The sequence below is a fragment of the Lemur catta genome, chromosome 18 (assembly GCF_020740605.2).
Source record: "Lemur catta isolate mLemCat1 chromosome 18, mLemCat1.pri, whole genome shotgun sequence".
NCBI lineage: Eukaryota > Metazoa > Chordata > Mammalia > Primates > Lemuridae > Lemur > Lemur catta.
Window position 1 is genome coordinate 18,975,536 of NC_059145.1, and position 27,697 is coordinate 19,003,232.

Sequence of the window (27,697 nt, forward strand, 5' to 3'; positions counted from 1 at the left end):
AAAAGGAGTTCATGAGCAAGCTGTGAGGGTTTTTTATGAGCTTATCGGTGCCTTTTGATTTTAAGGAAAGGAAGGAGTTTGAGCAGTGAGCTGTCGTCTTTCCCGGAAAGTTTTAGTTCTGACATTAATTCAAAGATCTAAATGGATTTAAGGTTGGAGATCAGAATTTATTAGTATTGGGGCAGTGGTGGTGGACTTTCCTGATGTAAGTCAGAACAAAAACAAAATACCTGTTTTTACGATCATATTATTATATACTTACAAGCTTAAGAATAACTCTGTGCAGGTGAAGATATGGGAAAATACTCTGTCTAATGAACCATCAGTATAAACTCTCTGTAGGACCATTTGGCATTATCTATCAAATGTACATATACTTTGACCCAACAGTTCCATTGCTAGGGATTTGCCCTAAATATATAAAACCCCCAAAGATATTTCAAAATACAAGAAGGAGGGTATTATCACAACATTGTCTCTGATAGCAGTGACTAGAAACAATATTAATTATTCACATGTTAGAATATTACTAAGTCATGTAAAGAAGTAAGCAGGGTGTGGTGGCTCATACCTGTAATCCCAGCTACTCAGGAGGTCAAGGTAGGAGGATCCCTTGAGGGCTGGCGTTTGAGACCAGCCTGGGCAGCATAGCAAGACCTCATCTCTAAAAAAAATAATAATAATAATAATAATAATAATTAAATAAATAAAATAAAATAAAAGGAGTAAGGTAGACATGTTGGATTGGTAAAAGAGGATCTCTGTGATGTTTAGAGTTAAATGAGAGAGGCAAGGACATAAGAGTCAGGATAGCATAATCCCATTTATGTGCATAAAAAAGGAACAGATAACATGTTTAGGAAGGCAATGCATTAAAACGTTTTGAAAAGGATGCATAAACTCAAATAGATGCTAGCTAGGGAAGAAGGACAGTGGGTTGGAGATGGCAGAAACTTATCATTTTATATCTCTTGGTATGGTTTCAAATATTTTACCCTGTGTCTGTGTTTATTTTAGTTGCAAGCAGAAATTAGGAGAAACAAATAGCTTTCACCCCATTGCCACTTCTGACATAGCAAGAGTCAATTACTGTTTTAAGAGTGTGAGCTTTATTTTCATGCCCAACTTAATGCCTAGCATTCATGCATGTGTTTTTTTAACCCAAAGGACAACCAAGATGGATCGTCCAGTGAAGGAATCTTTGTATCCAAAATAGTTGACAGTGGGCCCGCAGCCAAGGAAGGAGGCCTGCAAATTCATGACAGGATTATTGAGGTATGTGAACACTGGCTAGTGTCTTTTAATAGGCTGAATGCCATCCCATCTTCCTCCGGCTCAAGGCAAGATGTTTGGTCTGGGAGGGAGGCCTAACGTGTTTAGTTGGTTGGGCAGGGGTCACACTTCTCCGATTGTGTGGGACCAGATTGAGTGCTCATTGCTGTGGTGTGAAGTTTTCGTTAAATATAGAGAAGCCAGATTGTGAGTGGCGTGTTCACGATTTGGCTCTTTTCGCGCAGACCTGCATCTGTTTTGTGTGCATCAGTTACAGCTCTGTGTGAAAATCATTGGAGAGTTGTATGTTAGTTAGAACCAGATGAGTGAGTCCTGTTGTAAAAATTGTGACTATTCATGTTGGTTACCAGGGTACAATTGTGTCAGCTTTGGAGTCACTCTGATGTCCTCAGAGCTCACAGCACACAGTTACTTCTACAGACGCCTTGTTCTCTTATGTTTGTCCTCTTTGCCTATTGTCGGTTGTACAATTTGATTGTCCAGGGATGCGCAGGCAAAGGTTGATATTAAGATTCACTCCTATCATCACCCACTCCTTCATTTTCAATTCTTCACTCACCATTTCAAACTTTCATATAGCAGTTTGATAGATTTACGCTGGGGGAAGTGGATCTCTCAGCCCCACCATGCAACACGTTGGAATAGGGTTGCACGGTGTTGAGGATGCTCCGAGTTGCTGAAAGGGAGAGAATTATTTGTTGCTTCTTTGTATGGGCTCTTCTTGCAAAGTTTGATATAAGTGACTTTTTTTTTTCCTGCTGCTGTTTTTGACCATTTTGATTGCTCTTTTAATGGGTACATACTTGGGCTAAATTGATTGGATCTCCTATTAGCGAAAAAGTAAATATGAGAATCCAAGAAGGCATGCCAGATCCCACAAGAAACTCACCCCCGGGCCACAGCTGTACTATAGTGCATTAAATAAGACACCAGAAAATCAGCACCAATACCAGTGGGTGTTCGTTGTTCCAAACACCTTTGCGTAGTGTCTGTACTTCCTGAGTATTTTCACGGCCCATTTCAAAAGTTCGGACTGAGTGGGAGCTGTGACCGTGAGCTAAGCCGTAAGTGAAGTTCACGTCACCTGCTGGAATGTGGCGACAGGCTTCCCCTGGGGAAAGGAGCATCGGCAAGACTGAGAACAAAGTCTCTCTGGACGCGCTCTGCAATGTGCTGTGCAGTATGCTTCAGGATAATTTATAATCCTCAGGAAGATACACGGTTAAATCTCACAGGGAAAACAAACTGAACAACTTAGGGTGTAAATCTCACTCCTGTGAGGGAGTGGGAGCAGTGTGCTAACTTTCATATTAAAAGGAGGCTTGATTTTGTTTTAACCACATTGTTAATATTGTTATACCCCCTTTGACTTTTTGAAAGGTTCTTAAACTGGGAGGTCTTTTTGTGCATGCTTTAGGGTCAATCTTGTACTTCCCAGGCCAGGGTAGCGGATTTTCCCTAACAGGAATTTGCTTGAGCAAGAGTGCTTTCTTAAGAGCTCAAATGTGTTACTTACTGTCTTTTTTGATATTGAATATATTTTCTGAGACTATTGTTCAAAAAGATAAGTACAGCTCCTGTTGCCAAGGGTTTGGAGGAACAGCCAGTTTCTCCAAGTAATGGAATTTCATTGCTTTTATGTTTTGCAAATGAGAAATCTACAGCTGGGCAGGATTTTTCTCTTGGCAAAGGATGATCTGTATTTGAAATGTTCAGTACGGTTTCTGGTAAGTCACATTTCTCTTTTGGACAGTGTGTAAAATATTAATCATGTCCCAGTGTTGAGATGGAAATAAGGGTGATCACAATAGAGAAACGATGTATGTGTAATTGCAGTTGACACACCGTGCCCTTCTCAGTCAAATCCTAATCTCTTTTGACATGATACAGTGATTCCCATGACTGCAAGTATGTTCTCTGGTTCACCTCATCTATGGCTGAGTTTATTACCAGACCAGGAGGCATGAATGTGATTATTTTAAGAGTGTATGTGTGTGTATGTGTGTGTGTGTGTTTCATCATTCAGAAGAGTTAGCGGCTTTCTAGTTTCTTACCAGATGTCTTCCTTCTCAGGGGAGTGGGCAAACTACTACTAGATCTTCACCATAAGGACCTTAATTCTTGCAAAACGGTGCTTTTACTAAATCCAGAGTGTCTTGTCTTTGCTGCAAAGTTACTCTGCTCCGACTGGTGTCTGTTCTCTGAGACCAGAGCCGTGGTTCGCAGCCACATCACAGCCAGCCCTGCTCCTCCTACCCCTGTATTTTATAAAATACTTTGAAATGCCACCAATACTGTCGTAAAATGAAATTCACAAATTATATATAAATATATACACACATACACATATAATTGTAGAAATATATAGGCTGTAATGTAATAGAAAACAAAAGGAAGATACTTTATAATAAAGTATGTGTATCAGTGTGTGCATGCTCCAGCACAGTGACATTAGAAGACACTGTGGTGCCATCAGATGCTTGTGCCTCGTGTAGACTCACTGTGGTGCACCAGCTACGAATACTGCTGGATATGGGAGGCTGGTGCTGGTACCCTGGCACTATGAGTTGGTATTTTTGTCTGTGATGTGAATTTCCATGGTGGTGAACAGGTCATAGATGTGTTCTTGCACAATAAACTATAGTCCTTCTTTGATTGATACAGCAATTGCATTCCTGGAAACTTCTGTGTGTGTCTGTATATATATGATAAATGTACATGTAAAATATACATGACAATAAATTTACCATTTTAACCACAGCCCAGCGGCATCAGGATGTTCATAATGCATAACCAACACCCCCATCCATCTTCAGAACGTTTCATCTTCCCCAGAAGAAACTCTGTACCCAGTAAACACTAACTCCGTCTCCCACTCCCAGCACTAGGAAATCACCATTCTACTTTCTGTCTCTATGAAATATCCTATGTGGAATCATGTAGTGTTTGCCCTGTTGTGACTGGCTTATTTCACTTAGCCTAACGTCCTCAGGGTTCATTCATGTTGTAGCCTGTGTTATGATTTCTCTGCTTTTTAAGGCTGAATAATATTCCATTGTCCACATTTTATTTATCCCTTCATCTACTGATGGACACTTGAGTTGCTTCCACCTTTTGGCTGTTGGGAATAACGCTGCTGTGGACATGGGTGTATAATCCATGGATATTTAAACTACAAAACTCCCTTTGTGTTTATATGTAAAACCAAGCTAGGTTCTCTGCTCATATAATCATAAAAAGTTTGTTATTTTACCTCTGTGAATGTCTGGTGGGATACATGAAAGCGGTGGCAGAAGCAGAATCATTCTTCACTGCAGGGGATTCTGTGCGTTTTAGGACTTCTGCCGTCACTGGAACACACACCATCTATCATGACAGTGAAAAATGCTCCCACACATTGCTAAAACTCCTGCTGGAGAGTGACGGAGGCAGAGACTTGTCTTAGCCCAGAACCTTTAGACAGGAGTTGAGTTACTTGGGGAGGGAGTTGTCACATTTCTTTCCTCTAGCTAGACTGCCTAAGTGATGGCCACCAACTGGGGTGCCTGCCCGGTGCTCCCAAGGCCTGCTGAGAAAGCCTGTGCTGGCCCATCCCGGAGCTGTGGCTGGAAGTCCTGGACCCCCTTAGATTAAATGCCCTCCCAGCCCACGTGGCTGCAAGGCCCACGCTGCCCCCTGGAATCTTGTGTCCCCACCTGCCTTGGGTCTGGATGGACAAACTGTCGTCATACCCTTTTGACGTCTGGTACTGAGACACAACAAGTTCTGATTTATTAAGTGTTTGCTTCTGATTTTTTGGGTCTTCCCTGCACCCCTGTTACCTGTGAGCTTCCCCAGGCCCCTTTTGCAACTTTTGACCCTACCTTTGATGGCATATACTCAGTTCCTATATAGAAAACTAAATTCAGTTTCTCCCTAGTATCTTTCCATACTCATTTGAAACCATAAATAACCCAGTGGTTTTAGTTTTTCTGCCTCTGAGCCTGCTTTTTGAGCTATCATTTAAAGAAAATGCAAGATTCCCATACCTTAATACCATGAGATTTCTTAAAAAGGAATTATGCATTTGTTCTTTCAAATAGTTTGAGACTTTTGGGAGAATCTTCCCAGTGCCCAAAGCATGAGTTATCCAACTTAAGCAGATTTCATCATTCACAAAAATAGCCCCTTTCTCTGTGGACTCTAGAGTCCACTCTAGACCAATCATATTCTAGGAGAGAGCAAAAGGAAAAAAAATCACATAAGGCCAATATTATCCTCAAAAATCCCTTAGGGAGGTGCCACATGGAGAACATAGCATCTCTCTGTTAAGTCCAACCAGCTAGCTCCCCACAGCGTTGGATCACCTCACTGTCCTCCTCAGTGAGACAGGAGTGGAGTCACTCTGTCCCCAAGTAACTCAAACATGCCATATGGAATGTTGGCTTGTTCTGTGAATACTTCATTTGGCAAAATGTTCATGCTGAGAAAAGCACAGGGAGACTGAGACCTACTAAGAAAGCAGCAAATTCACTTTGAGGCATGTGTTATCCAATATATTATTTCTCTCTCGATCTACTTTTTTTGGTATGGCTTGCATGTGAGGTCAACGCCCCTGTGATGCCGCTCCACTGAAATTCTTTCTCAAAGACTCGTAGGGGCTATCGACATCTGTATTTCTTGCCAGTCTTCAAGCTAAATAGGTTGGAGAACTGAGCTCGTTTTTGTGTTGTATTGTCACCTTTAGTGGTCAGTGAATCTCCATAGCAATTGTGTGGGTTAAGCGCTATTCTGCTTGGAGATGGCAACCTTGATTCTCTGGGTGCAGTGAAAGTGGGAGACTTGAGCCCTCTGCTCCTAATAACCGTTATTTTGTACAGTCTTCTTAAATACAAGTTTATCTTGCAAGTGTTATGATTTGAATCCCTGAGGATATGGTCACAGAAGCTGTGGAAGCTAAGAGGCTTTTGTGTAAACCAGTCATTCCCTTTTTTTGTTTGTTTTTGGTTTAGTTGGTCTGTCCTTGCTAACAAGGTTGGTTACAGGGTCAACTAGAAAGGATTAGCAATGCTTTCCCTCCCAGAGCTGGGCTACTTGGTAAAGCACAGCGAGATTTCACCACTTGTTAGGTGGGAAGGTGATGTTCTGAAAGCAGCTAAAATTGTAGAATGGCATGTGAATTAACCTGACGGAGCGTTTTTTTAAAAAAGGAATAGAATACTCCCCTTTTTTTCTTTTAAATTTTTACTTTGACATAATTTCAGGCTTACAGACATGAATTTCTGTACACTGTTCACCCAGATTCCCCAAATGTTAATGTTTATGACACTTACTTTATCCTTTTTCTTCTCTACTCTTTATCTCTATATACATTAGTGTGTACTTTTTAGGAATAAGACACACTCTTACATAACTATGCTACAGTCATCTAAATCAGGAAATTAACATTGGTGTAGCACTATAATCTATAGAATTTATTCAGATTTTGCTAACTCTTCCCATAATGTCCTTTATAGCAAAAGAAACTCCCCTATCAATGTGTTTTATTCAGTTTTCATATTTCTTTAGTCTCCTTAACCTTGCAACAATCCCTCTGCTTCTGTCTTCCATGCCACTGATATTTTTAAAGAGTACAAAGCAGATATTTTGCATAATGTCCCTCAATTTGCATTTGTCTAATGTTTCCCCATAGATAGATCCAGGTCATACATTTTGGGCAAGAATACCACAGAAGTGATAGATAGTGTGTCCTCAGTGTGTGATGTCAGGACTCACATAAGGTCGATTCGCCCCTTTATTGGTGATGTTAACTTGAACCACTTGGTTAAAGTCATATCTGTTTCTCTACCATAAAGTTACTATTTTCTTCATTATAATTAATAATTATCTTGTGTGGAGATACTTTGAGACTGTGTGAATATCCTGCTGTTCCTCAAACTGTCATACACTGGTTTTAGCATCAATTGATGATTTTCAATTGAATCTTTTATTATTGCGATGATTGACAAATGGTGAGTTTTCTAATACCATTCCTTCTCCATTTATTAGTTGACTTCCCATTATAAGAAAGAATGTTTCTTTCCCCACTATTTAATCTGCCTATTTATCTGTCTGTCTTTTTATCTATTATATCAATATGGACTCATGGATTTTTATAATTTGGTGGTCACATTGGTCCAGTTTTGGCCATATGGAACTCTTTCAGGCTTTCAACCTCTGTCCTTTTGATATGTTCCCATTATTTTGAGCACTTTCCTATTTCCTGGTGTAATAAGATGTTCCAGGCTAATCTTCTATTTTCTTCTCCCCAGTTCTAAAATCAGCACTTTTCCAAGGAGCTCTAGCTCCATTTAGTGGAGAATGGTGTATAGAAACCAAAATATGGATGCCAGGGTGCTCATTCTGATGGAGGTTTCATTGCTTCTAGGCACCCTCAGTGGACAGAGCTAGAAAATGTAAATATGTACATATTAATATAAACACACATACACACACACAACAGCACATACCTCTCTATTTTTACATCCATTCATCTACACATTTTGAAAACTCTGCCTACCTACAACAATACCTCCAATTTCATTCCACATGGTTAATTTTATTCTTCCTCTTTACAGATTTGTAGTTCCTAGAAGAGTGCCTTTTGAAATAACCATCCACGTACTTTGTTCCTTTGAATTAAATTTCTGATCTTGGCTTTGATGTTATCAGTGAATTAAAACTTATTTGTGAACATTAGTTAAAATGTGTCCATTTCATTTTTAGCTTGGTTTTGGATTAAAAAATATGTTATAAAACAAATGATTTTGTAATTATATTTTCCCTTTTCATTACAGGAGTAAGAATGGCTTACTTTTGCAGCTAACAAGGAATCTTCTTAACACAGCTTGAATTATACCAAGTCTCTTTCATCAAAACAAAATATTTGGGTAACTAAGGCAATAAGATTTCAAATTAACGCTAATAGATTTTTCTTCTTAAGTGAATAATTGCCACTGACCAAAGTCTTCATATTCCTTTGACGAATGTGGTCGATGGGGATCAGTCACTGTGGATGAGACTAGTACAGCCTCACGTGTTTCTTTTTAACATTAATCAAAAATGGATGATGCATATCTGGGATAACTGTATACAGGAACCTTATTGCTAAACAGGCCCAGAGATGCATCATTCATTTCTAGAGGGAAAGACTAGAGTTTCATCCCATATACCAATTTCTGTTGGTTTGCAGTGACATCACCCTGGATTTGTTGTCCTCAAAGGATTCTGAGGCTATGACTGGATTGAGTGGAGGTGAGCTCAGTGGTCCTCTAGTGATGGTTTCGGTGGGCACAAACAAGGAGAGGGGTGACAGTATGGCTGTGCATTTGCTATCTCTAGATGAAGTTACTTAAATGATGTTTTTGGAATGTCATTTGGAAGTAATGACTCTCTTTTATCGCTGGCGTAAGGCAATATATCTTTTTGGTCTTCCCATGTAAAATGAAGTGAACACCTTTACATTACATAGCATCTTTTTTCCCTCCACCTATCAACCCTAACCACTTTTACCACTCTCACTTTACCCTAATAGCCTATTACAGCAGTAGAAGACCCTACCAGAATTGTGTTATGTTTCTCTGAAATGCAGCTGGTCTCCTTAGCATTAGAAGGGACATGTTAGGTTAGAAAGAGCTCTGAGACTTACATCAGGACACCCAGGTTTAAGTCTCTACCCAGCTACTCACTCTGTGGTCTTGGTATCCTAAATGTTGAGCCTCCATTTCTTCACTTCTAAAATGGGAAGAGTATTTGCTACCTGTCTTTCCTACCTGTCATGTTGTCTGGGTGGATCAAGGAGATAATGTAAGGGAAAGATTTTTGCTATTGAGCAGAATGTGAAGCGTTGTTATTTAAAATTAAAATTTTTGTGTGAAATATAAGAACTTCATACCAAAGCTAAATATAGAAATTAGCAAAATATTTCTGAGGTCTGTTTTCTTCTTGTTATATATTTTAGCAAGAATGTGGTGCTGCTGTAGGATTATTGAAAAAACCTTGAACTATTTCGGGGAGATATACTTTCCAGAATTAACAATGTGACCAATTAAAACAAAATATTCCCTCTTTACTCCATAGTTGCCTTAAAAAATATTATGTATTAATTTCTTTCTAGTGACTACACAGAGCTCATTGTACTTATCTATAGATTTGTATATTTATTAATACTATTATTATTTTATTATTATTTTGCTATCAAAACTAGCCTTTCAGTGAACATCTTTGTAACATATATTACTTCCTACCAGTCAGATAGACATAAAAATTAGGTGAAGAATAGAACATATGCAGTGTTACCACTCTTTTAGAATTTATCTAGCAGGTTTTTCAGTTTTACCAGAAAATCCCCCATGGAGAAAAAGAAGAATGGAACATATGGTATGATGCGATTTGTTTATTTTTAAGGCATTTATGTATATTAGTCTTTGCACAGGAAATTCTCTGAGCTAATAAACATTTTATAGTTATTACAGTTATTTTGTGTGATGGGATTATGGAGGACTTTAAATATGTAAAGTCATGTTTCTGTAATGTTATATTTCTCCAAGGTGAATATTTTATATATTTTTTTTCGTAATCCAGTAAAGAGTGAAGTTGAAAAACTTGGTGAGTTAGAAGTTTCTTTTGACTTTTAAATACCACAAAGCTGACTCCTGCTTGTGTATTTCCTTTTAAAAATTACTCATCCTTCTCATTGCTAAAAGCTCATAGCATATGGCACCAGGTGTGGAAATGCATAGGCATTTATCTCATGCTGAAAGTCTGCAGTCTGGGTGTTGGGTCCTTCTCTTTGGCAGAGCATCTCTCCCGTTCTCTGCCCATTTTAATCAGAGTTTACTTTATGTCGACACTGTGTACTTTTGCGGGAGCTCTGACTCCACAGAAGTTTTAAATCTATCCCCCAAAGTCATCCCTTAATAAAAAGATTTAATTAGATAATCCACAAAGCATTTTAAAATCAAGAATAAATCAGAAGTGACTGCTGTCCCCATTAAATTTTTTGAGTGAAGATTAGGTCAAAAGATTAAATCTTTGGTGATTTCCTAAGGACAACAAAACAAAAACAAGCCTTTGACAACAATACAGATAAAATATATTTCACATGAAGTCATCGTTACACATGATATCTAGACACTTTAAGTATGGGGGTTTTGAGAGCAATGACCCTTACCTATTTTGTAAAAATTTTTTTTGTCTTTTTGTCTGTTGCTAAGAGACAAAAAGTGCTAGATGCATTTTCGTTTAATTTGGAAGATGTGTTTGGGAGGCCTGACTTAGATTATAAACTATGGCTTGCATGTAACATGAGAGAGCTCTGGGGAAACCAAAGTTGTAGGCAGACATCATTTTGGAAGCAAAAACTAAGCACAGTGCCTGTAGATTAGGGTGCTGTGAACAGGAGGAGAGAATGTTGACAATCAGGAATTGTCAGTGGGAATTGCAAATAGGAAGTCTTAAGGGCAGAATAGCAGCTGCAAGCACTGATTTGCAATTATGCCACTTTGGCTGGGAACTTCGAGTACTCCAGGGTGGGTAGCTGCCACAGCATGATTTCTTCTAATGAGGATTAATGATTCCTTTGAGGCTAGCAGTGGAGGGCAGCTGGTATGGAGTTAGTCTTCCACACTGAGTGCCACACTGCTCAATGGAGACCTCTGACTTTTACCCCGGCTTTGTCTATTTTGATGGTCATTGGAACTGCATAGAGGCTGAGCCCCACCCCTTTTCTCCTGAGGGTGGCACTCTCTGCTGCCGTGGTAGCTATTTTGATTCTCTTCATTTCCATCTTTCCTCACTCCCTACTTTCCTAACCAGTCATTTGAGAGCTCTCAGGATCAGGAGAACTTAAAGCCTAACAATGTTTGGTTTAATAGCCACCCCCCAACCCCTAAAAGAAAAATGCAAGTCTGATTTTAAAATGAGCTAAATATGTTTATTTTCTATTTTTGAATAGTTGGAGAAACTGTAGGGTGGAACAAAATTGATGCTGGCAATCTAATAAAAAAGACAGTCTTTTGTTCTTTTGATAGAACACTTTTGCTAGCAAATGCATGTTTCCAGACATGTTGATTTGAGGATACATTAGCCAGATACATGTAGCCCATATCCAAAAAATGGTTAGGTATTGATTTAAAAAAAAAATTAGGTGGGGGATAAATTATATAGCGTGATCTCTGGTTGTGGCTTGTTGAAAAATCTTCATGTTGTATGAGCTCTTAGAGTAATGATGGAAGAAAAACCATTAGCAGGTGATGTTCACCTGTTGGATATGCACTTAGTTCTGCTTAATATGAGATAGATCAGAATACGTAAAGAGCTAATATGTAGAACCTGGCTCTAGGGAGTTTACCTGTGAGACCTAAGTTTAGAAGAAGATAATTGACACTATGTTAATTAGAAGGGCAGTCAGTTTATTATATGGTGGTTAAGAGCCATGGACAATGGTGGAATCAGCTTTTGAATTCTAGTTCTGCCATTTACTAGTTTCATAACCAGGGACAAGCTTCTTATCATCTCTGAGCATTTCTTTCTTTGGTAAAATATGGAAAATGTTATATATATCATAGAGTTGCCATAGCAAAGAAAATATTGCATGTGTCTGAATACTGTAAATTTGGCCCCAGAATAAATACGCACCAGGTGGTTAGCTATGCTGTGTTGTTTCCTGTAGGTCCTTAGAGGCTGGAGTGGAGGGGCCTTCCAGCAAAGCAGTGCTTTGATGATGGCTGTATGGCACAGTTTCATGAACCTGAAATTACAGTTGTGAATAGACCATTTTAATTTGTTTTAGATTTCTTTTTGAAATTAGTGACAGTTTGAATCTAGATTAAGAGCTGCCACTTCCTAGGGCCATATAAATCACAATAATTGGTCAATCAGGGGTAATTCTTAATATATGTCTTAGTGTGAACAACATGGTAATTCATTGCATATGTGCTGACTTAAGTGTTCTAAAAATAAAGTCAAACAATGATGTGTTCAATATCAGCTATTTTTAAATAAGTGCCAGAACAGTTTAAGGATTCTGTTTTTATATTGACTCGTGAGGAATACTGGGATTTTCTTAAAATCGTGATGAGTTCGTATTTCTTTAACAAAAACTTCCCTTAAGATTGCAAGTTATATTTAATTTCTTTTCAGTGTGACATTTTTAAGTCTTGATATTAATGAAATACACCAAAGTAGAAGAGTTGAAAAATACAATCAAGCATAAAGATGGTTACAGAAACGCTTACTGATACTAAGCATTAGCTTGACAAAAAACTGTTATCAGTTTTATCATTCAGGAATGGATATAGGGCTTATGTGCTGGAATCTAATGGGGCATGGAAATTGCATAAGGGACACGTAATATTTTCATTACTTGTTCTAAACTCTAGCTTCAATGAAATGGAGGCAGTTCAAACAGAATAGGATTAAGTATGATTTTTGTGGCAGCATTGTTATTGGATTTCTGATGCTTTGTGTCATTCTTTGAAATATCTGGGTCAGTGTGCTTATAAGAACCCTGGGTGAGATAATATGAACATCTGATAAGGACTTGGAATAGAACTGCTGGTGATAAAGGAATTAGAGAACAGAGAAAATCAAGCAAGAAAAAAATATTCCATCATTTTTATTGAAAGCTTGAGACTTCTTAATACTCTCAATGGAGCACATCTTAATTTTTTTCAATTATTAAAAGGTAAGTTTAAAAGCTAGAAAAAGGAATGACTTTCCCCTTTCCTTTTAAAGGATGATGGTAACAAAGTTGGTGAAGTTTATGATTTCTCCATTCAGATGCCCAAATTAGCATCTTATTACCTGGAGGACTAATTCCCTTTGGTATATGAAACAATAGAGAGACATAAACAAACTGAGGAAGGACACTAAACGCCCGGTTTGGCAGAATCATTTTCAGAGACTTGTTACCTTGGTATTTGTGTTTTAATGAAGTCCTAAACCATGCTTTAACTGTTGTTAGCCACAGCCTTTGAATTACTGTGTTTTGACAAATAAGATTTTTTTTAAATTGCTTAAAGAGTTTGTAAAATGTATATGTGTGGCTCTGTATGAATATGTATATGAATCTGTGAGTATTTCTGCCTGAATGCAAATACTTTGTTGGCTACACATTAGTTAACTACTGAGATTTTTGTCTTCACTCACTGAAGACAGAAGATAAATTGGATGAAGTTATAAGGTGTTTTGAATATAGTCCACGTTTAATAACCTTTATTTATATTTTGTATGAAACGAAAGGAGAATCCTTTGGGCAGGTGGTATTATGTAAAGTGGTAGCAAGGAAATCTTTGTTTTGACAAAGGGACTTAATTACCTGTGAAGCCTATTCATAGCTAAGTGTAGGTTAATTTGCTTGATACACTAAGTAAATCTATTAGGTGAAATTTGGAAAATCTCACCTACTAAATTTACTAGATTTAACAGTGTACTCAGGGATTTGCACTGATGAAGAGAGAAAAGGACAAGGAAGGAAGTTGCTATTTCTATTGAAATGATATCTTCCTTTTCTCCTTTAGTTTGTTTGAAAGTTAAGCCCGTATCAAGTGGTTGTTGTTTTTTTGCCACGGTTAGAATATTAAAAGCATTCAATAATGGGAGCTGTTTGTGGCCTTTTGTTCCAGTCCATCCCAGTTCTAAGTGATCTTTTAAAACTTAAAATAGTAGAGATATAAGGAGAAATTCGCTTTGCTAATTCTTTCTGAATTAGCATCTTCCAGTCTTGAAGCATGATACATGGGAGAAACACAAGACAAAAGGCTATAAAAATAACATCATGTCATCTCCTGGGAGGACCAACCATTAAACTGTTTTAAGATTAAGCCAAAGAGGAAATCAGTCCTTCTGATATATCACAGGGCAGGGAGACAATCCACCCTCATCTGAGGAAAATCAGAGTGAAGGATGGTCAGTGAAGCCTGTTTACCATTTTGCACTGATCGGCAAACCTAAATAAGTGTTTCTCAGACTTTAGTTGCTCTTATACCAGATGCTCAGTTTTTGCCACGTATGTGCCACCCATTTTGCTAAATACTTAACATTTTCTTTAAGCAACATTCTTTTAACTTAAATTTATTTTAAAAGGAAACTGTGTGTCATGACTGTAAAATGGAAAGTCATTTTCACTTGCTGTAAATAGAAGATAGGAGTAAAAATAAATACAATAAAAATGTAGTGTTAGTAAATTTAAGCTGGATCGTTTGCTTGCAGAAAACTCTGATCCTTGAGTCTTGTTTTCTTTTCTCTTGGTTTAAGGACAGAATTATTTGGTAGGGTTAGAAGTCAGGATGGTGGCTAGGAACAGGCCTGAGGGGAGTTTTTGGGGTGCAGGTTCCATGTTTTCCTCCTGTGGGTAAGTGTTCGGGAGTGTGCTCATGCTGTCAAAATGTGTCAACATATACACTTTGGATGTATTCACTTTCTGTTTTATTTAGCCCCAAATTGCATCTGTCCCCTAGATGTGATCAGAGAGAGATGTGATGTAGAGAGCTAATATGTAATTCCTGGCTCTAGGGAATTTACCTGTGAGACCTAAGTTTAGAAGAAGATAATTGACACTATGTTAATTAGAAGGGCAGTCAGTTAATATGGTGGTTAAGAGCCATGGACAATGGAGATTGACAATGGAATAATTTGATCATGTTGTCAAGGTCCCACACACTGAGGGTCACCTACAGTAATGTGACATGCTCCCCTGCTGCCGTGTACCAGTCTGAGCTAAAAACTCTGTGTAGCTACTTTAGTTTGGTTGGTTGAGGAAAGAAGGACCCGTTCGAGATTAGAAACCACTACAGAGAGGAAGAGTTCCATCATTGTTCAAAACTTTCAGAGACATATAGGTAAATATTAATGTCATGAGCCAGAAATCAGGAAATCCTTTTTTGGTAAACTTTTGTTGGTTTGTGTACTTAATACATTTTTTTGAAAAACAATACTATCTTTATGCATTCCAGTTGTGGCTATTTACCGTATGTACATAGCCCAAGCATGCATATAAGTACAGCTTAAACAGCAATTCATCCTACGCTGCTCTTTGAAAGAGCATTTTGCCAACTTTTTGTCATTGACCCACACTGAAACATATGTTTTACATGTGTGGGACCCAGTGCTGCACTTACAAACGTGAACGGGTCTGGTAGATGTGTATGAAAAAGGGAAAAATTTCATGAGAGATACTCATCTTTAACGCATGCAATGCAGTCTGGTATTTCTAGTTTATTCTTTTTCTTTTAATGCTGTTTGCCACCCACTAAGTTGATTTCATGGCTCACTGAAGGGCAGCAGCCCACAGTTTGAAAACTCTCTGCTTTGGAGGACAGAGCTGTACCTTCCAAGCTGACAGCAGATGTCTCTTGCCGGTATTATTCCCCAGAATCTGTTGGATCGGCCGATGGCAAGTCTAAGTCCAACCTGTTGTGATCCGAATGGAGTCAGATTTGGTGTTAGAATATATGACTGTATTTGTAAAAATAATCTCCTTTACCTGTCAACTTTCTACTTGTGAACTTCTTGGCTGAGGCAAAGATCATGAGCTCTGCATGCCACCAACAGATGGGCGGTGTTAGCTAGGGGTCACTTGCGTAATAATGAACTTACTACAAAGGGACGTGGGTCCAGTTTTTGGAAGCCTAGCTTGTTTCTAAGTGTGGCACTTTGGTGTGCAGGGTAATTTCTCCTCCTTCCGAGGAATTTGTATCAGCCTGATGTTTGATTTGGATGCTTTGTGTGGCATGTGTCGTGACTGCACATATTCTAGATCCTGTTGGGAAGGTAGTCAGTTACACCTAAAAAGGCTTCTGAATCCAGCATCTGTTGGGTCTTACGGTGCCGTGTCCCTGTGAGGTTTGCAGTTTGTTAGGGAAGCACCAAGGAGAGCCCTGCTTGAGTGTAAGCTTTCAAGAGCAGGGACACATTGAGCTCTGTACATCCCATAGTCCCAGTAGCTAGAGCCATGCCTGGTAACAGAGTATTTGATCAGGAAATATCTGTCACCTGACTTGGGAATAGATTTTCAAGTCACATGACCAACTGCTGAGGATAAAACTGCAGGCAGTCTAACATTAGAAGCATTCAAGGCAGGTGACAGTATGTCATGAGGCCTTGGAGACATTTGATACTTTGACAACACCTCCTGCAGACAGGTGGAATCTACCAGCTGTCCATACAGGAATAGCAGTAGGTTAAAATAGATATCTCTACTAGTGCCAGGAGGAATTCAGGAGTAGAGAGTTCCTTAATTTGGAAACAAGGGAGTAAATGGGCTTGCCAGAGAGTAATCATACATAAGCCCTAATTTTGCTTTTTTTTAAAAAAAAAAAAAGAAAAAAGATAAATATAATGACATCCTAAGAAAATCAGGAGTTTAATTTTTGGTATGCCACATTGGGTTTTATAAACCAAACTTTAAAAGTCTGCTGCGTTTATGAATTCCAGTCTTCATATTTTAATTAAACATTTTTCTTAGTCCTGTTCAATGATAAGATTTAGTAAATTGTGTTATCTCTGATTAACTCACTTTATGCGAAACAGAGTCTAAGTTTCCTTCAGCGGTTGTGTTTTTTGCTTAATGAAGCTTTCGGCCTCACCACCATATTGGAAAATACGTAACATTAGTCACCTTTGGCCTCTCCTTCCCCATTGACTTGGATCTTATCTTCCTGTAGAAGCCAGTTTTACCAACATAAAATCAATAGCAACTAAGTTCTGGAAGATGCCTTTGCTCACTTCTGAGAGTGCCATTTTCTTTGATGGAAGTTTAGTCACTATTGTTGCCACAGATTTTCATACATGTTCCAGGAAATAATTCCTTTGCCACAGTTGCTTAATTAAACCAGATTCTCAGTGCAGCAATAAACCACAGTGGAACTTTCTGAGGGCTTCTCTGGGGGGAATGCAAAGGAGAGGGTATTAAACAAGGGCCTTGGGACAGGTCTTCATACTTTCCTGCCACTACACCACACCCCAGGAGGGATTTGATACGCAAGATGATGTTTAAAGCCTGTTGTAGTAAATAAATTTATTTTACCTTTTTACTGCTATCTTTCTGCCAAAATGTTGGAGGTTTGTGTTCTCTGCTGGACTAATGAGAAAAGGTGACAAGCTGAAAATAGATGAATGTTCTCATGAAATGAATGTTAAACTGAACACAGTGTAGATCTTAATATAAATGAAGAGATCAAGTAGAAATTTCCTAATAGACATCACCAGTCTGTTTTCTAATAACATTTGCTGACAAAAAAATTTAAAACCTAAATTCCTAAACTTTAGAATGGTGAAACTAGTATATAGAACAACTGTCTTAGTTTTCCCTTTAAGCATGTAGGCCAAGAAGGAAAACTAAAGTTGTTTAGAATTAAGGGAGCATCTGCTGGAGTGTTTATATGCCAGCCAACCTAAAGCTGAAATGTTATCTCTGGAAGTTGGCGGCAGCCTGGACTCACATTTAAATAGTTTATTTTGGGAAAAAAAATGCCATTCGTTAACAATTTGAAAAGGAGAAGATAAAAACAGTGCAGTTTCTCTGTCCTTTTGGGGTGTGGGATGGTAGAGTTCATTCAAATGGACTTTTTTAGTGAGTGATATCTCAATTACACAAGTTAAAAGGATAGTGGTAAGCTTTCTGAATTGCTAACTGCTTTTGTTAACATATTTCGGTAATTTTTATTGTGTTTAATGTAGCCTTTTGCTTAGCTGATATCCGAACAAGAATGAACATATTAATGATAAAATGCAGTGTAGTGTTTGTATTTACTTTAGAGAGAATAATATGGAATGCTGTTGTTTAATGACATACCATTAGTAACACTAGAATCTAAACCAGAATAACACTAGACGAATCCAATATTTGTTACAAGTGACTTTAAAACAAACACACACATATAAAAATCTAGGTGGTTTTATTAGTAATAAATGTTTCTTTTTTCTTCCTAAATCAGCTTTCATTTGTTTTCTTATCCATGACTCATATATATATTTGTGCACACATACACCATTAAATGGAGCACCACCCAATTAAGAAATGAAAGTTGTCCCCTTTAACAGCACAAGATAAGGAAAAAAATGAAAAAATAAAAGTTGGTAACTTGTGCTGGAAATGTAGCCACTTTTAATTGGGCAAAACATATTTTTGATTCTCAAGTTCAACTCCAAAGTGACAAGGGTCTGCTTGTCATTATCCTGTTTTCCTGAGTGGAGATGGTTCTTTTTTTCTATTCCTCATCTTTCCCCTACCTTTCTATTAATAACTTAATCCCCATGGCACCTGAAGTTCAGTAGCAGTCAGAGAAGATGCTCCTGTAACAGGGATGCCAGATTCCGCTCATTAAGCGCATTGAAGTAAAACTCTCAGGTTGTAAATGGCCTGCTTGTTTTTCTTTCTTTTTTTTTCCTCTCCTCATGTACCACACCAGACAGAGGGAATGTCCTGGCCTTGTCAGAGAGAGAAAAGAACTGCCCTGGCATTGGAAGTGAAAGCATAAAGCTAATTGTTGGTGGTTTAATGTTACAGACCACCTACGAGACAAAGCTAGACCTTAAGGTCTTTTAGACCCTATTTAAGGAAACCGAAGTGTCGTTTTGATTTTATTTAGGAGAGCACTGAAAGTGATGGTAGACACATTGCTAAATGTCTCTGGTTTCTGGAGATTGGAAATAAGTCATTTTTTCATGACATTAGGGTCACCTGTGTGTTTAATTATTTGGTCACGGGATTCCCATGACCAGAGTCTAATGGGGACCATTCATTCCATCATAAGCTAATGAGATATTCACTGCCATGAGCTGGCCGTCTGGGGCACAGACTCCTGCAGTGACCGAGTGAAGGACTGTGGTCTCAGGTGTGTGCAGACTAGAGGCCGTCTTGTCCTGTCCTATTTTACTTGTAGAGCTTTCTCCCTTTATGATGGTAAATTTTGTTTTGTGTGCTGGAAGTGCTCATGGGGCAAAGAGAAGCTCCTGGCTGCTGTCTCCTTTGCAGAGTGTGACTGGATGGCCACACAGAGAAAGATGGGGGAGAGAGTGCTGAACATCACAGGTGGGCTAGTGTGGGGTGCCCAGGGGAGTTCACCCATATGTCCCCAACTGGAAAGGTCTCTGTCCCCAAACAGCCTGAGGCTGTTTCAGTTAGTATGGTTAATCTGTTATCACATGGTCCATAGAAATGCTTATGAACTTAACTTCTATAAAATTTCACCACAGTCATACTATTGAGCAGCAGTATGTGTAGCGGGGAAGGGTCAGCTAGCGGCATGGGTTCGAATCCCAGCTCTGATATTATTAGCTGTGTAGTGTTGGCAAGTTCCTTTTCTGGACTTTTGTTTTCTCATCTGAAAAATGAGGATGATAGCCCCTATCTCGTAAGTTAGGTGCGCTGATTAAATGAGTTAATATATCTTAAGATTTTAGAAGCTCTTAGAAAAGTTCTTAGCACATAGCAAATATTCAATGACATTATTATCACATTATGATTATTGATTGTTTCCATTTGTTGGGCGCCTCCTGTACGCAGTGAGCTGAGGCGGTGAGCTGGGTTATCCTAATGTGCTGCTCCCTGCAACCTTGCAATGGCAGTAGCCTCCTTCTCATTGTACAGGTGGCACCTCTGAGGCTCAGGTTAAGTGCCTTACTCGAGGTCACCCAGCTGGCAGTTGAGAAGAACAGAGTCCACGTCCACATCTGGCTCTGTGTGCTGTCCTTTCTGTTCCATTCTGCCCAGCCAGGTCCCAGGCCAGTGGGACGTTGTTGAAGCCCCACTAAGTGAATAAGCATATTACAAGACTCTGTGTGTTTATATATAAACAATAACATTATAAAAACATATAACCAATTCTATATGCATATAAAATATAAATCTTGTTTTAAAAAGTTATTTTTGTTTCCATGAAGGAGAGTGTCTGGAGCTTTGGGTCCCATGCCCCCGTTTAACTAAAATAGTTGATCTTCTGTGTGAGATTCTAATATTATAAATAACAATAATAATAGTAACAACCAACCAAAAAAGTTATTTTTGTTAGTGTAAGTATAAGAAATAATGAGAATTTGCACACAGCAACTTGCCAGCAGTAGCTTAGCTTGCAGGGTGGAAGGGGTGGAATCTGAGATCTTTTTATTATAACATACAGTTCTCTTTCTTTTAAAAAAAAAAAAGTCTTTCATTGAATGGACCACCAGAAATTAAAATGTTCTGTGGAGTTTCTGTAGCCATTGAAACAATAGAAATTTTAAAACAAAAAAGACAAATCTCCACCTGCCTTCCTCTCCTTTCCTTCTTCCCAAGCCCCAAGGTGAGCTGTTTGCAGCCCAGCAGCTAGCCTTCCATAGCCTTCTCCACAATTGTACAAAATAGAAACACATGTCTGCTTTTTTCTTTTTTTGATCACTGTCTTTACACAGACACAATCCTACTGTACTCATTTTCTGACATGTTTTCTTTAACAGTGAATGATGCTCATTCCTCCAATGGATACATATGTAACTCATCGGTTTTAATAAATACATGCTATTTCATCATCTAGTTATGAATCCAGTTTATTCAGTGACACTTCTATTGATAAATCCTTAAATTATTTTGTACTTTGAGGTCCACAGACAGTACTGTAACGATGTCCCTCTGCATCTTTCCTGTAGTCCTGGAATTTGGAGTCCAAAAAGTTGAATTATAGTATACATTCATATAATTTTTTAAATTTTATTTTCTACAATAACCAAATATTTCTTTATAATCAGAAAATAATTTTTATATAAAATATACATAAGTAGGTGATAACACATTTCACACAGACATACCCTCACAAATTCCAAGGCTGGTTATTGGTAGATGTGTCTTCTGAAAGTAGAGTCACGGTTATTCAAAGACTAACATAAGATAGTTGGACATACATGGTCATAGCATGGGGAGCGTTTAGTGTGTTTGTTTAAAAATGTGGGGAAAATTAGAAAACATACTGAGCAGACTATTAGTTCTTTTTACCTACTCAGCTGACTGAGAGAAAGCCTCTGCCCCACCCCCCAGATACACACACGATTCTATGAAGAATCCCAAAAGAGTGTTGCTTATGTGTTTTAGGTCTGTTGTTCTATATTTGAGAGTATGTTTGAACCTTGGAATTTATGCTTGAGTAAACCTTAAACCCCCAAATTTATCCTCCCTCCCCCAAAAGGGCATTTTACTGAAATAAAACCTCTTCTGGTTGCTGCTGGTATGTTATGTCAAAATTATTGACTGAATGCTGTAAAGGCAGTTGTATGGTACTTCAGAATTAGAGAATTTTATTATTATAAAGCAAGATACAAAGCAATAACAAAATAATCATTAGGGAGAATTACCCAGCCAAAGATGTCCAAAGAGGTACAGGAGGTCCATGTGCACTCTTTGTAGGCAGACTGAAGTCAAGATTAAATAAGGTCCTATTCTGAGTCTTAGGCCGGACGTCAAGAGATTGCCTCCCAGGTGAAGCAGCCACAGCCACGGAAGAGGCCCTGTTGCGACTTGAGTAACTAAACCATTTGGATGGAGTCCAGTCCAGCCTTCTCCTCTTGTGTCAGGTTGCACTCTGGAGGGAATAGCGCCTGCTGACATCACAGGGTCACGCTGAGTCAGTGGTGAGTAAGGCATGGTATGGAGAGTGACGGGAACATTCTAGCCCATGTGGTTGCGTGAGCTGGCTGCACCGCAGGGAAGAGGACGGCGTTATCTCTCATCTGAGATTCTTTGTGGTTTGGGGGAGACAGAACCCTGGAAGGATCTGATGAGAGCTCTGGATCCTCTTGCCAAAAACTGCTCATTCTCACAGTCTCTCATTCCCTCTGCCTCACCCATGTGTGTGCACAGTTTCAAGGGCCTCACGGACTCCTTGGAACCACCCACAGACCTCTGCTAAACATTCCTAAGCTCTTTGCAAGGTCCTAGACAAAGCCCTGAAAACCGACACTCTCCCTCCGTCAAGATCAACGCAATCCTAAGATGGCCCTTCAGTTTTCAACTGGATAAACAAACACACACAGGAACACTTCACACAATATGAAGGCTCGAGGGTACGAGGTACCAAATAACATAGAAATGATGGGTGGAGGCTCAGGGATGTGAAGGGTCTGCCTTTCGTGGGTTAAGGTCATCTGGAATCACTGCTTCTTCAGTGGTGTTTGAAATTTATAATGTTTTCTATAGAAGCCTGAAGGAGCTTACTCTAAATATTATGATGTAAATGTGTCCCCACATGTACACACACACACACACACACACACACACCATACCTACTAGAATAGGTCCCATGGAGCAAACAGTCTGCCTGTCCATTCAGTGTTGGGACCACATCAATAGCTTTAAACCACCAGGAGTTTCACGAACAATGGTGCAGTGATGATGAAATAACCCCTGCGTTGCACCCTTATAGTCAGGTCCTCAGTGGCAGGCTGCTTTCTTCTGTAGCAGTGAGGCCCACGCGTGGGCAGGAGTAGCTTGCAGTGTACCACGTTCAGAAAAGCTCCGTCATTTACAAATTTGGGCTAATGCTCAACACCTATTCACCTCCATGTTCTCAACTGAAATATGGAAATCGTAGAACGTTAAAAATAAGCTTGTTGGAATCTGTAAATGAAAAAAATGAACATAAAGCATGTATAGGCCTTGGTACATCTAATGTGCTAAATAACTGGTAGTGTACATTGATTATTATTATTATCTGACAGTAGCTTGTTTATTGCTCTTAGGCCCCATGGAGTAGGACTGTCTTACCCTTTTTTTTGCTGCTATAACAAAATACCTTAGACTGGGTAATGTATAAACAACAGAACTTTACTGTTCACAGTTCTGGAGGCTGGAAAGTCCAAGATCAAGGTGCTGGCATATTCAGTGTCTGCTGAAGGCTCTCTGCATCAGAGGTGGTGCCTCATTGCTGTATCCTCACTTGAGACAAACGAGATCCCTGAGTCTCTTTTATAAGAGCGCTAATCCCATTCATGAGGGCGGCTGCCTCATGTCTTAATCATTTCCCGAAGGACTCATGTCTTCATACTCTGTCACATTGGGCATTAGATCACACCATATACATCTGGTGGGGACACCACCACTCGGACCATACCAGGGGCCTTTCAGAATTAGTATATGTTGGAAAAGTTTTATCTTCAGATATTTACTGAGCTTTTTCAAAATGTAGGGAGTAGGGGCTGGCTAAGAGGAACCGCGTTTAACCATGTAATTTTCCTTTGGCAAACCAAGTTCCTGTGTAATTTTTTCACACAGCTCATGGATGGAGCAAGAATCCTGTCCTAACATCTTTCCAGTTCATTAACTGAAATATTAATGTTTCTCATATCCAAGCTGAAAGAGCAGGAAATAGCAAGGGAGATAGGTTCCTCATTGGTCTCTAAAAGCAAACTTGGATTCTTGGCTACTGTTAATTTATCTTTTAAATAAGAAGAAAAATATTCACTGGATCCTTACTGTATTGACAGATTTTTAGCATTTCACCTGTAAAATCAATCAGTTCTCCCCCCTCCAGCCCCATCTCTCTCTCTCTCTGTAAACCCCTTTTGGGCAGACTTTTTTTTTTTTTTAAACATATAACTCATTCTCAGTCTCATTCCTTTTCACCTAAACATTTCTTCCTAAAGGAATCCTAGGCCGGGTGCAGTGGCTCACTCCTGTAATCCTAATAGCACTCTGGGAGGCCAAAGCAAGAGGATCACTTGAGCTCAGGAGTTCAAGACCAGCCTGAGCAAGAGCGAGACCCTGTCTCTACTAAAAATAGAAAAATTAGCTGGTAATCTAGGTGCACACCTGTAGTCCCAGCTACTCAGGAGGCTGAGGCAAGAGGATTGCTTGAGCCCAGGAGTTTGAAGTTGCAGTGAGCTGTGATGATGCCACTGCACTCTACTCAGGGCAACAGAGTGAGACTCTGTCTCAAAAAAAAAAAAATCTTAAATTTCCTAGTCCGTTATGTAATGTGAATAATTATAGTAACTCAAGCAAGGTACCTTGTAGAAGTAGTTGAGGACTGTATCATTCAGGATCCCAGGAGTAGACAGATGGCACACTTAAGATAAGTTAGGAGAGGTTAGTAAGTATTAATAAGAGGACTGTTTTCACGGATATGGGAAGAGTATAGGGCAGGGATTGGCAAACTTCTGTAAAGGGCCAGACAGTAAATATTTTCAGCCTCGCAGGCCTTTTGGACTCTGTTTCAGCTACTCAACTCTGCTCTTCTAGGGTAAAAGCAGACATAGATAGTACCTAAATGAATGGGTGTGTCTTCTGGGAAAACGAAAACAGGCTTTGGGTGGGATCTGGCCCCCGGGCCATAGTTTGCTGACTGCTGGTATAGGGGGAGAAAGAGGATGGGGCAGTAACCTGGGCTAGAAGCCATGCTGTGACCAGCCTTTGGCTTGAAGGGCAGAAGAGCAAGGATTACTGGAACCTAGAAGAAGGGCATCCTGTGAAGAGGGCTGTCCAGAGGGGAGCTGTGATCTCTGGGGGGACACTGCTGTCAAGAGGCATCCCATGGGAGGGAGCTGGGGGACACATATCTGGGCCTCATTTCTCCTCCCTCCCTTGCCTCTCCTCGCCTCTCCTCAGGTGTGCCCCACTGACTTTGGTCCCAGCTAGAAGCCAGTGGAGCAAGGGAACCCGTGCACCTGCTCTGTTCAGGATGTCTCCCCTGGGGACAGAGAGCAAGGGGAGTAACTGAGATTTGGCACACGATGCACTTAGCATAGATTCCTCCAGTACCAAGGGTTCCTGTTGTTCTTTACTAATCCTGGTTGTAATAAACATCTGCATCTCTGATTACATGTGGGATTTATGTGCATTCTTTGAGTTTACAAACTAAAACATAAATGAGTAAAAGCATGTGCAGAACTTTCCACAGAGACCCACTCACAGCAGAAGTCAGTCATGTTAATAGTTTCTAATCTCTTGGATTGATCAAGCTGTCCTCCACATTCTTCTTTCTGCAGAGATCCTCTTGGAAAGACATTATACTAAACTCTCAATTGGGGGTTGAAAGCAGGGAAACTCTCTTTGCTAGAATTAATGCATAAAAATTGACCTTTTATAGAATGATTCATCAGCCATGCATGAGCAAGCGACTCCATTCAGAAAAGTATTAATTTAGTCATGTCCCAAAACATCACATCACACTGCAGATTAAGGTCAGCAAAAATGAACGTTTTGACAGCCTTGCAATCCACGCTACTAGAGGCATTGAAAATGGGTGTTCTTGGTTTAGTCTGAATTTTTTTTTTTTTTTTCACTTTTTCTGATTTGTTCTCATGATTCTTTCTCCAGAAATTTCCCTTATCTATAACACTTTGACTGCTTTATCTATCACTCTAAATGTGCAGTAACCACACCAACAAGATGACAACTCTGTAAAGTCCTGCCTTTGCAGGACATGGGATACATAGGTACTGGTTTCTATCAATAAGTGCATTCAGTCAGTAAGTTCAATTGTACAAAATTTAAAAATGTGAAAGGTTGATGATTCCAACAGGTGCTTTAAGAAATTTGTGGTTGTTGTTGATGGTTATCTTGAAAAAGATGAATTTTTTCTCAGTATTTTGGGGAACTTAGAATTCTGCTTCTATCACTCTGAAAACTTGTTTCTCTACCTTTTTGTAGCTTGGATCACTGATCATTCACAGAGAGGTACATTAAAAGTGCCTGCTGAAGTCAGGGCTGTGGCATTCTTGTTTGGCACACTGGAGCCTGGAAAGACACGTAGTTGCCTTGACTTGTAGGTTTGTGATGGGGTAAAATGCGACTTAGGTCTTGAGCGTGCAGTTTCATTCAGCCTCTATTACTAGGTAGTAGGTGACTATCCATTTATATCAGCTTTATTTTTGAGTGGCTTTGGGTAACACCTGTAGTCAGGTGTGAAAACTGCATTATTTTAATCAGTCTCAATTTAGACTCTGTTCCCCTACCCTGAGCATTGGATAGGGTTCAATTCCTCATTTTGGGGTGGGGGGTGGTAAAGGAAAGATTTTGGCAGAAAATAGGCAGCTCCCTACCCCGTTGTATATATATGCATGTGTGTACACACCTGTAGTTTCTTCTAAAGGATGTATAGTTACTCCTTGCAGAATGATAGCAACATAACTAAAGATGATTTAGTCCATTTTTCCCCTTTTCTCCTTATTTCCTCATCCCCCTATCCCTTTCTCTCTTTCATGATATTTTGCCTGAACTTTCATACATTCGGTAAGAAGAGGCTTACTGCTACTTAATATACAAAAATTGGTTTGATCAACCTAAATAGGGAATCACAGGAAAAATGTAAAGATCCTTGGAGAGCAATTCATTTGGTATTCACTTGTATGATGAGAAAACAGAGGCGTGTGGAGCTGCAGGACCTGTTGCCATTCCCCTCAGCTGAGGGGTGGCAGAGCTGGGATTCGAACTGGGCTTTTTCTAGGTTGCAGACACCTTTGTGGTCTGCAGACAGCACACATATTGTATTTGCTCTATATTTGTTTGCAAGCGCTCTTGAGAATTAGCTGTGTAATTATAAACCTTTGTTCTTCCTTTTACGTACAGGGTAATGCCGTTTATGTTCATTACTTTTGTAGGCGATCACATTGAATTATACAAGTACCAATTTTTATGAGAAAGATGAAATCCTTCAGAGTTTGGAGATTTTCTACTATAGTAACTTACTAAGTTTTTTATTTTCAAAAAACAAAACATCACTTTGCTCTTTTGTACCGCACTTCAAAGCAATGACATCATATTGCAGCCCTTGGTGAGCTGAGAGGTACAAGAATCAGTCCTATTTGACAGCATGCCACAGGAGGACAGCACTGCATGTCCTCGAAGGGATTGTTTAGCATAGGGCTGAACTGCCAGGGATGGAAAGGAGCTAGATGGGGGGAAAGATTGAATTCGTTTAAAAAATCACCTTTGTATTTTTTAGGTTGAGTCAATACTGGTTTCTGCCTTTAGACTATTTTGCTTTAAATAACAGTGCTTTTTCAACGTTGAACTGAACCCATTGACTTCATTTCTGTTTTTAAAGAGGTGTCGGGGGTGTGGCCAAGAAGGATTTCTCAGCTATACAAGCTCATTCTGCCTAATTAGCATGGTCAAGTACTCAGTTTGGTTTTAGAAGCTTTATGTAGCTTTAGCCCAGAAAGCAAGTCTATCCCGGGGCAGGTTTTCTTGATGGCAAGGAGATTAGCAGTCAAGAGGCTCCAAGAGAGGGGTTAGAGTGTACTTAGAGGACAGCCTTTAGCTTTAGAAGATAATTAATGTTTGACATTTTTTTCCCTTTTCAGGCTGAGTGTCAAATATCGGACAGGGCTAGAGCCAGCTCATTAACCCTGACAACTGTTACTTCTCTGTGATGTTAGAATAAAGGGTATTTGCCCTTTTAATTTTAGGTCGCCTTGG

General features: G+C 39.4%; 1 protein-coding gene and 1 non-coding gene across 2 annotated transcripts in view; both read left to right on the forward strand.

The window, feature by feature from the left end:
• Positions 1 to 27,697, forward strand: part of PDZRN3 (PDZ domain containing ring finger 3) — a 225,731-nt gene that overhangs the window by 19,984 nt on the left and 178,050 nt on the right. Inside the window, exon 3 of the mRNA XM_045529893.1 lies at positions 1,168 to 1,275. Within this exon, the coding sequence (XP_045385849.1) occupies positions 1,168 to 1,275 (108 nt within the window). The remainder of the gene's footprint in view (positions 1 to 1,167; positions 1,276 to 27,697) is intronic.
• Positions 9,601 to 9,662, forward strand: LOC123623682. The gene has a single exon (XR_006729972.1). It is a non-coding gene; the product is annotated as a U7 small nuclear RNA (small nuclear RNA).